This window comes from Seriola dumerili, unplaced genomic scaffold, assembly GCF_002260705.1.
Source record: "Seriola dumerili isolate Sdu_G_001 unplaced genomic scaffold, Sdu_1.0 BDQW01000236.1, whole genome shotgun sequence".
Lineage (NCBI taxonomy): Eukaryota > Metazoa > Chordata > Actinopteri > Carangiformes > Carangidae > Seriola > Seriola dumerili.
The window spans coordinates 321,014-332,294 of NW_019174491.1; the positions used below are offsets into that span (position 1 = coordinate 321,014).

General features: G+C 41.6%; 1 protein-coding gene across 2 annotated transcripts; it reads right to left on the minus strand.

The window, feature by feature from the left end:
- Positions 1-891: 891 nt before the first annotated feature.
- On the minus strand, positions 892-10,823 carry ccdc136 (coiled-coil domain containing 136). 2 transcript variants are annotated; one of them, XM_022755818.1, is made up of 8 exons: positions 10,718-10,823; positions 8,899-8,973; positions 7,842-8,141; positions 7,625-7,742; positions 6,857-7,094; positions 6,081-6,215; positions 3,791-3,904; positions 1,882-1,953 (listed from the first exon to the last, which is right to left on the minus strand). In XM_022755818.1, the coding sequence occupies exons 1-7, from the start codon at positions 10,728-10,730 to the stop codon at positions 3,800-3,802; spliced, it is 984 nt and encodes a 327-aa protein (XP_022611539.1). In that variant the 5' UTR covers positions 10,731-10,823; the 3' UTR covers positions 1,882-1,953; positions 3,791-3,799. The 2 variants fall into 2 exon arrangements, with proteins under 2 accessions (XP_022611541.1, XP_022611539.1); XM_022755820.1 differs by lacking the exon at positions 3,791-3,904 and having other exon boundaries at positions 892-1,953.
- Between the last annotated feature and the right edge of the window lie 458 nt (positions 10,824-11,281).

Sequence of the window (11,281 nt, forward strand, 5' to 3'; positions counted from 1 at the left end):
TCATAATGTATTAAAAACACTAAACAATCCATTTTTATCTGCTACCATTTCTACGTCATCAGTGTAACTCAGCGAGTGCAAAATATTCTTTTAGTCCAGTGTGGAAAAATAAGGCAAAAAGTTTTGGATCTGAAACAATTTGCTGATTGACAAAAAACCTGATTGGATTGATCGGATTGATTGGATTGATTGGATTGATTGGATTGATTGATATATTCAAAATTTTATCTGAATAATATCTTTATAAATGGAATGCCTTTTAGCTTTTGGACTTCTTGTGTCATTGTGTTTTACAAACCAAAATACTAATTGATAAATAATAAAATTAAAACTAATTGTTAATAATTGTTAGCTCTGAAAGATTTCATATTTTGTCAATAAATTATTTAAATTCTCAAACACCTGCAGTCATGACACAGGAGTATGATTCAGGTTTTCATTCATAAAAAAAAAAACTAAACATTTTCATGTTCATAGTCTCATAGACTGACATGTCTTATATTATTAAAATCTAATGATTGTGTGATATGAAATAAATATTAATACTACGATCCCACTGTGAATCAACAGCTCAGTCCGTCTTCCTCGCAAACTTCAAATGAACAAACAGCAGCATTTAGCAGCTGCAGAGTCGCATAAACTAGCAGCTGGTAAAAGAGAGTGAACATTGGACTGAGATTCATCATTTCAGGATGATTATGTTGTTTCTGCATTAACGATCAGACCTTTGTTTGCTGATGTATAAAGGCAGTTTTGGAGTCGACTTCCTGCCCTCTCCCTAAATAGTGCTTTTATTTTGTCAGCTCCAACATATCAACTATTTGTTTAGTGGAAGTTTAAATATAAAAACTACCTCATGTTCACTGAAATAAAATACAAATATATAATTTTTTGAATATTTAACAATTAAAATCAATTTGGTTTAATAAGAACAAAACAAATTCGCAACATTACATTCTGTATTTTTACCGTTCCTCGTTCTCTGATTTCCAGCAGCAACTTTTTTTGGCTTTATCCACATTTTTCATTTTCTATCAGTATTGAGATCTGTCCTTGAAACTAGAATTTACTGTGAACACTGGAGAGTGGATGGATGTATTTCAGTATGAATCAAAGGTATTTATACTCTGATTTTCTGTTTGATGCATCGAGATTTCAGGAGCAAATGCTGAATTTTTTACTGCACTGTGTCGATTTTACAACTTCAGCTACTCGTTATTTAGCAAGTTCAAATTTTACATACAAAACGTGATAAATAAAATAAAATGCATAGATACAGCTCCATGTTGTCCAACTATACCATTAAAATGTTGAATTAATGCATCAATATTAATCCAATACTATGATATATATATATATATATATATATATTGATATAACGGTCTGAAAGGGGCTGGTTTGTATTTCGAGTACTTTTGCGTTTGATATTTTGAGTAGTGATTGTTGACAATATTTCTTTACTCACAATGAAGTAAAATTTTGAATACTGGTGGTGGTCAACATGTTTATGGAAATAAAGGTTAAAATCACTTTATAATGACACAGTACATCTAGATATTTTCAGACTCTTGAGTCATGATGGTGGATGTTTGAAAACCAAGTGAAATCATCTGCTGACCGACAGTAAGAGCTTCAGAGTCTTTATGGACGACTTTGTAAATGAAACGATCTTACTGCTTTTCCCTCCAGCACTCACTGACGTCTGTGGCTTTCAGGTCAAACCGCCATGGCAGCGCCGTCCCACTAAACAGAGCGATGCGATAAGCAGACATCAGGACAGCAACATGTATGAGGGCAGCACTGGATGGGTGACAGCAATCCCACAATCCCAGAGTTCCCGACGAGGTCACTCATTGCAAGTCCTCAGGCCCTGGTGAAGCTGGGGACGACCAGAACTACGATGGCAGCCACAGCGACCGCCGCCACTGCCAGGCTCAAGCCTTCAGAGTCCGTCTGCAGAGAGAGGGAATAACACAGGGGCGAGGTTACAGCGAGTCCGGAGTTTTAGAGCAAACACCAACTGAGAGCAGCAGCAGCTCGTATGTATCCAGACCAGACCTGGTTCATTCTCTTCAAAACACATTTCAAGGTAGCCCACAATCATTGGTGTCAATTGTCCTCTGGGGGGCGCTGCAGTAAGTAAAAATATGTTTTCGCTAATACCCATTGACATGTTTCTAGTGACACCGTCAACGGTCGAGTCATGGAAACTTGTCACATCATCCTAATTGATGCAGCGGCCATTTTGGATTTTATTGGAAAGTGTTTTTCCTGCTGTTTTTTGGACAAACTTTATCTAATATTTACCAGAGTCGGCCCCGATGACCTTCAGACCGAGACTCACAAAACTGGTTTGTTGTTGTTTTGGTTTTCACAAACATTCGACCATAACAGCCAATAGAAATTGGCGGCAAAGGTGCCAATCAAAAAATCAAGTCATATCTTAGAAAATCTGCTTAAAACTATGCCCTTGACATAATGACCTCATGTTTCCATGGCAACTGTGGCCTGCTGGGCTGTTTGGCCCCCACATTGCAGCTTGCAGCTATATTTTATAGTTATAGTTTATAGATGTAACCACATGCAACAAGTGTTAACTAATGTTCCTGTCTACAAGAGACAAGAAAGAAAAGACTTTAAAACCTTCTATGGTCTCTCTGAGGGAACTGAATTTACTACAAATATCCTGCACTATTACAAACTCCTCATATTTATTTATGGCAGTAACGAGCTTCCATACACATGTAAGTACTATAAATGCAGTGGTGTCGTGTGTGAGAGATTTTAGCAGTGACTAAAACACTGTCATGTTAAAAGTAACTCTGTAAGCAGATCCCTCCACTCCCTAAGCTTCACTAACGATTCACACACACACACACACACACACACACACACACACTCACACACACAAATGCACACAGCCTGTATTCAGAAACTGAGCCTTAAAACCAGCCCTGAGCTAAATGAACGTACTCGAAGACACAAGCCATAAAATCCCTGCTGGACGACAGGAAGTACAAACTTGAAGTATTTAATTTTTCCAGGATGAAATCCAGCTGGAACTAAAACTATCTGCACGAGGTGAATGACTGAAGAACTGATCCATGGTGTCTTTGTTTCACCCTGTGGAGCTTTGGACTAGTGTTAACTTCCTTAATGAAAACTATGACTAAATGTATTTGAGACAAGAAATTTGAGGAAGTTGATCGTGTTTTTTTAAACAGTGACATAATCCAAATGTTCTTGCCTGATTGGCTGCGCTGCACACTTCTTTTCCTGACCTTAATTATCTTCCCAGTGACTTTGGACACCAGCACCGTGAACGCACCGCCAACAGCATCAGCCTGGACCGAGATACTGTATGCACTTGAACGCCTCGACTGTAATAGCTCGGACGACATCATGAAAAGAACATGACGGCAACACAGCATGTCAGCAGATGGATTCAAATATGACGCAGCCGAGAGAAAGAGTGTGTTGTGTTGTCGGAGAGAATCTGCAGCGACAAAGTCACTGGGAAAAAAACCCCTCCGAGTTCTCCACACAGAAACTAAAGGTGATGCTGAGATGATAAATATCATTGCATTACCACATTAAGGCATCTACTAAAACCAGAAGTGTAACGTTTACACAAAATATGGTCAATAATTTGTGGTGGAAGTTTTACCTCACAGATAACAGACTCTACTGTACATCAGGGCAGTTATCCTGGATAAACCTGAGTTTTCAGTCACTCTCGGAGGCTAAAAGAAGCAGAGTGTCTGGTAGAGTGAGAAGGGCTTGGCCATACCTGGTCCCTCTAGGACGCCAGCTCCTCCCACCAGCACCAAATCAAGGCCACTATAACAATCATTCCTATGAAGGGGATGGAGAGAACAGGGGGCTCAGACGGACGAGTGCAGTTCTGGGAAGAAGACAAAAGGTAGGAGTGTTGAGGGAGATGGAGAGAGGAGTGTGGTGAGAGGAAATAAAAAGAATCAGAACAAGAACAAAGTCAGAGGGTGAGAGGGACGACGGCGAGTGTGGAGCGAGGAAAAACAAAATAATAGAAAAAGAAAAGACAAACATCGATAGACAAGCATCAAAAACCATCAAATTTACAGAGAATTTGATAGAAGTTTATTTTGAACAAAGATTAAAACATGACGATGAAGGGAGGGAGGAAACAGAAAGAGCAGGCAATTAGAGAACGACATCAAAGATGGTTAAAGACAAGATGGAGTCAGCAGTTCATCACCGCAAAGTCAAAACATCTTCATCTTGTCCTTTAATGATCTCTGTCAACAAGCTGGAGTGTTGCTTTCACAGACGACTTGGGGGAATCAGCAACACTGCAGCGTGTGTTTAAACCGCCAGGTACTCCACAACCACGGAGTACAAAGATGTAAGTGAGTGATATGATGAAGAGGAGCAGAGGTGGGACCGAGTCACTGATTCACAAATCACCAAGTCAACAAAAGTCAAGTCCCAGGAGTCTCAGAGAAGCAACATTTGACAGTCAAGTACCATGTAGACGTCCCACGTCAAATACTTAGTCCAAAGTCAAGACAAATGAGTCAAGACAAGGAAGTCCCAGGTCCAAACAGGTAACTCCTTGTAGTTAGCGCCTTGTACTCCTTTAGTTTCAAGTCTCATGTCATGTCTCAAGGGTCAAGCCCAACTTTAATCTCAAGTTTCAAATAAATACTACACCTGGAAAGTCCCATGCCGAGTCTACCTCAAGTCCCTAGTCAGAATAGATGAGTCCCAAGTCAAGCCTCAAGTCCCAGGTCATGACTAGCAAGTTTGTTCAAGTCTCAAGTCAAGAACCAAGTCCAGAGTCAGGACAGACGAGTTTTGACATTCAAGTCTCAATTGTTGACACCCAAGGTTCAAGTCAAGAGGTAAACCTCACTTCTAGTCGAACATAGACAGGCAAGTTGCAAATTTAGTTTTTAGTTTTAACCCTCGAGTTCCAAGTGATAGATAAGCCTCAAGCCTTGAAACTCCAGTAACAAGTCTAGTCTCAAGATCCAAGTCTGGACTTCCAAACAACTCAAGTCTCAACTCAAAAAGGTCCAACTTCAAGTGAAGTCACAGAGAAGCAATCCTCAAGTCCCAAATCACGTCCCAGGTTAAAGACTGACAACTGTCCAGTCATACGTCTAGGAACAAGTCTTGACAGTAAAGTTCACAATCCAGTACCAAACCATCTGTCAAATCACACAAGAAAAATGTTGTTTTAAGTCCAATGGCAAGTTCCACGTCACTTCTGAGTCAGGTCTCAAGTCAAAAAAAGGCAAGTCCCAAGTTTAGGGCCAAGCCTGAGCCTCCAGTCCAGATCAGTTTGAGACGGAGACTCTGCTTTAGGACTGGGGCCTGCATCTCATTGTTTAGGTCTCTGGTCATTGGCGTTGAAGTAGAGGTAAGTCTTTCTTGGCTTTGACCAGTGGGGTCTTTGAGTTTGTGACTCTGGTCCACACCTCTGGGTGTGGTGAGGTCGGACAAATAGAATCCAAATCTGTAGGTTTGGATTGAACCGTCTTTAAGATGTTTGACACGTGATTTGTTATCAGCCAATCAGATTCACCCTGGCTGTCTGTATGCTCGTTGTCTTGTGGTTTTTCTTTAATAGTTGAATAAAGCCTGTGATTCCTGAGGGAGTACGTTCACGTAGAAACAGACAGATGACGAAAACAAACTGCGCAGCAGCGACGGATGTTAAGAAGAAGCTCACAACAAAAGGCTCAGAAACCGGCTACATGAGCAGAGCTGCGATGAGGCATCCAGAGAGCGTTGGCCAAGCTTTAACCGATCGAATGCACACAGCAAAGACAGACAGACTTCATGGAAAGAGCATGGATCTGAAGAGTATCATCATTCAGTTTGTTGTGTCAGGACAGATTCTCCATGTATAGATTGTGTTGCACTTACCTTGAATTTTAAATTATTTTACACAATTACCTATTTTATCTGCACTGATACCCAGCGCACTCATGTACCAACGTCACAGTGAAATGTAGGAATCAAATAAGTGCGAATACAAAGGAAGAAGACCCCACTCCCAGAAGCAACCGAGTCGTTGACCTCTGACCTCTCACCTGTGACTTCCTGCCCACCAGTTTCTGCAGCTCGGCCTTGCAGCGCTGCAGCTCCTGCTCTAGCACCGCCCGCTCCCTCTGGCTGCTGTCGTACAGCTGCTGCAGCTCGGCCAGCTCGCCCTTCAAACCGTCACACTGACAGAGAGACACGTTAACGCTGCAGCTGTGGCCAGATGTTAGCTCACTGCACATCTGTAGTGTTGTCATTACACAGCTTGTCCACCAGAGGGCACTGATGAGTTTTAAACAGTCTGTTGCTTGGTTTTAAAAAATCAAAACATGTCAAAATGATTATTGGTAAATATATGGTCAGATTGTTGTGACTTTAAATGTTTTCATACAAACAATATTGATCAGCACATTATATCTCAACATTTAGTGATCAATATATCATATATCAGCTAATATTACCTTGTAAATATGTTTATATCTTATATTTCCCCTAGGAGATAAATCTATCTATCTATCTATCTATCTATCTATCTATCTATCTATCTATCTATCTATCTATCTATCTATCTATCTAAGTAACAGGAAACTGAAATGTAAAAAGAATTTGCGTAATTTCAGACAAGAACTTTAGAGAAGAACTGGTTCATGATGTCTCAGTGTGAACCACAGTCATAACTCTTAAAAACATTAAAGGAGAAGAGTTTGTGTTAAAGAGTAAATAGGGGCTGATGTATTCAGATTTCTGTATGTATGTCAATGACAACAACATTAATCTGCAGTCAAACACACTCAACAAGGTCAAAGGTCATGGTTCGTCCTGTTACCTCTCTCTGGACCCTCTGAGCCGTCTCCTCCGCCTCCCTCAGCTGGACCTTCAGGACGTTCAGCTCCGAGCTGCACACCATGTCCTGGACCGAGGACAAGTCCAGATCCTCTGGGGGGCGGTCCTGGTGTCCAGGACCAGCCTGGGACAGAGTGATGTAAGAGTCCGCCTTCCCCTGGTCCTCCTGCTCACGCTCAGTGCTGCCCTCCACTCTGACTGCCAGGTACACGTCGTCACACCTGTTCACCAGGACGACAGGTGGTTCAGAAGGTGTAGACCATTGTGACAGACATCAAGTATATATGAAATAATATTTAAAAAATAGTTCAGTTATAAAACCAGATAACCTGCTTAAATTATGTGTTTGTGTAAAATTTGAAATAAACTGAAATAAAGAAAATAAAGATTCATCCTGATAAACATCTTTAAATCTTTTTTTATTACAGCTCTTAATAAAAACAAAAATCAGTTTTTTCTTAATTAGTTTTTACCACGTGTTCTTTATCATTGCTGATTATTATTATGTGACTTTACCACCATATAACCTGTAAATACACCTGTAAATACACCTGTAAATACATCTGTAAATACACCTGTAAATACACCTGTATGAAAAATAAGAATCAGTCGGCCTCAGGCACATTCAGAGTTCAGTCATCAGTCTAAAACATTTCCTTTTAAAATCAGTGAATCACATCCAGCTGTGATGGGTGTGAACATCTGTAATGAAATTTCAGTTGTTTGATTGACAGCCGGTTGGACCACTCACGCGTCTCGTTGCAGCTGCAGTTTCTCCACTTTGCTGCTCAGCTCTTTGTTGTCGTTGGTGAGAGACTGACGCTCGTCCGTGAGAGAGAGGAGTTCGTCCTTCAGCTGACTCACCTCACCTGAACACAACACATCCGCACTCAGCACAGTGACAGGAGCTGTTGGCGCCCCCTGGAGGTCACTACACCTGACAGCCTGTGTAGAACAGAGTTCCTCACCGTGTGTGTGCGTCTCAGGGTGTCGGCTCTTCATGCTGATCTCCGCCCTCAGTGTGGTGATCTCCAGCTCGTACTCCTGCGCCGTGGCGTGGAGCCTCTGTAGCTCCGCCCTCAGCCGACACAGCTCCTCCTGCAGGGATGCGATGTCGTTCTCTCTCTCGGCCGCCGCCTCCTCAGCCGCCTGCTGCAGCACCAGCACCTCCTCCTGAGCCGAACGCAGCTCCTCCTGCACCTCGTCCAGCTCGCTCTCCTTCTCCTCCTCCAGACTGTCCATCTCCTCCTGGACGGAGCGGAGCTGGGCTGCAGGAGCAGGAGTGAGGATTAGAGAGGAGTGGGAGCTCTTTCATTCCCGTCTTTGTGAGGACATTTCAGACATGTTATTTCAGGACGTCTCCACTTTCTACGAATGTCCACAAACACATGGTGGAACGTCTGGACCTAAACGAACGTACGGAGGCCCTGAAGGTCACACAGGATAAAAATATCACCTGCAGGACGTCAAGGTCTCCGTAGGAAAGTGAGACACTTCTGAAAACAGTATTCTTAAAAGTGAGTTCTTAGGACGAGAAGACGTTTCTCAGACAGGAAGACATTTGACAAAGTGAAGAATGTGGACACGTCCAACATTGAGGACAGGTGAGGTCAGGAGTTTCCTGAAAGTGTGGAGACACTTCAGGTGAATTTTAATGAGTGAAAACATTTTTAGAAAAAGAGCAAATCAGCTGAAATCATTTTTGAAATCAACTTTTGTTAGTTTGATGTTTGTGAAGAGTGAGGACAGCTTCAGTCTTTGAAGACATTTCTGGTGATGAAGGGGATTTTTGGAAGGAGACATTTTTAGAAAGTCCCATCCAGTGTAAAGGTCTGTGTGTATGTGTGATTATAGATCAGGTCTAGGTTCTATATTAAGAAATGCACACAGCCTGTATTCAGAAACTGAGCCTTAAAACCAGCCGTCAGGACTTCTGGAACTTTGTGATGTCACAACAACAACAAGTCTTCACACTCAGAATCTGCATGTATGTGACACGTGTGAGTGAGTTGAAAGGTCACGTACCCTGCAGTCTCTGGATCTGTCTGGTGAAACTCTCGGCCTGGTGGGCGCTCGCCAGCCGCTCGTCCTCCAACAGACCTGAGCAGACAGAAGAAGAATCAGTGTGTATATTTAGTTTTATGAGTTATTATTCAATCAATTAAATACATTATTTTTGTACTGATTTGATCATAATAGTTTAAAGCAAGAAGCAGAATTTATGAGCCAGAGACAATCGTCAGTTAGAAACGTCATAACACAGACAATGTCAAGAACAAATATGGCGGCGTTTAATATTGAAAGAATCTTCCTGTAATTTATTGGTTATAAAATATTAAATAGTTAATTTCATGTTTAATCTGGGTATTCTAAACTTAAACAATAATAATAATATAGAATAAAGTTTTGATAATGCAATGTTTTGTGATTATTCCAGATGAAACTGTTATAAACCATCACTAAAAGATAGATAGATATATACTTTATTTATTCCCCAGGGGAAAGTCAGGCGTCCAACAGCGTGTGTATTGCATGTGTGTGTTACATGTGTGTGACGTGTGTGTTACATGTGTGTTACATGTGTGTTACATGTGTGACACATGTGTGTTACATGTGTGTTAAATGTGTGTCACGTGTGTGTTACATGTGTGTTACATGTGTGTCACGTGTGTTACATGTGTGTTAAATGTGTGTCACGTGTGTGTTACATGTGTGTTACATGTGTTATATGTGTGTCACGTGTGTGTTAAATGTGTGTCACGTGTGTGTTACATGTGTTACATGTGTGTCAAGTGTGTGTTACATGTGTGTTACGTGTGTGTTACATGTGTGTGTTACATGTGTGTGTTACATGTGTGTTACATGTGTGTTACATGTGTGTGTTACATGTGTGTTACATGTGTGTTACATGTGTGTCACGTGTGTGTTACATGTGTGTTACATGTGTGTTACATGTGTGTTACATGTGTGTTACATATGTGTTAAATGTGTGTCACGTGTGTGTTACATGTGTGTTACATGTGTGTGACATGTTTGTCACGTGTGTGTTACATGTGTGTTACATGTGTGTTACGTGTGTGTTACATGTGTGTTACATATGTGTTAAATGTGTGTCACGTGTGTGTTACATGTGTGTGTTACATGTGTGTTACATGTGTGTTACATATGTTTGTTACATGTGTGTGTTACATGTGTGTGTTACATGTGTGTTACATGTGTGTTACATGTGTGTGTTACATGTGTGTTACATGTGTGTTACGTGTGTGTCACGTGTGTGTTACATGTGTGTTACATGTGTGTTACGTGTGTGTTACATGTGTGTTACATGTGTGTTACGTGTGTTACGTGTGTTTTACATGTGTGTGTTACATGTGTGTTACGTGTGTTACATGTGTGTGTTACATGTGTGTGTTACATGTGTGTCACGTGTGTGTTACATGTTTGTTAAATGTGTGTTACATGTGTGTTACATGTGTGTGTTACATGTGTGTTACATGTGTGTCACGTGTGTTACATGTGTGTTACATGTGTGTGTTACATGTGTGTCACGTGTGTGTTACATGTGTGTTACATGTGTGTGTTACATGTGTGTTACATGTGTGTCACGCGTGTGTTACGTGTGTGTCACGTGTTTGTTACATGTGTGTGTTACATGTGTGTTACATGTGTGTTACATGTGTGTGTTACATGTGTGTGTTACATGTGTGTGTTACATGTGTGTTACATGTGTGTTACATGTGTGTTACATGTGTATTACATGTGTGTGTTACATGTGTGTTACATGTGTATTACATGTGTGTGTTACATGTGTGTGTTACATGTGTGTTACATGTGTGTCACTGACCCTGCAGCTCCATGAAACTCTCCTCATGTCTCTGGGAAACCTCCCTGGTCTCCTCCAGCTCCAACAGCAGCTGTATCACCTGAGCTCTCAGCTCCTCCAGCTCGTCCTCTTCATCCGTCACTCCTCCTCCTCCTTCTCCTCGCTCTTCATCCTCCATCTCCTCCCTCTCGTCCTCCTTTTCCTCCTTCACCTCCTTCTCTTCCTCCTCCTGGCCTTTCTCTCCATCTCCCAACGTCTCCTCCTTCTCCTCCTTCTCCTCCAGGGACTCCCTCTCCTTGGCCGTCAGAGTTTCTGCCAACATGATGGGCTTGTCCACCTTCAGCTCACACAGCTCGTCTGAGGAAGGAAACACACAGAGGATTTATCATGTTTCAAATCACAGGAGAAACTCCGTCCTGTGGCTCCACCTGCTGGTGATGGTGGAGAAAAACAGAAAAACAGACCTGATGAAGGTGGAGGAATATTTTACACTTTCATGATCTACATGTCACCAGAAATCATCAACAGACACTAATATGTCACAGAAGATTAAAATGAAATGAGCTGAAGTTTGTCCTCAGAAAA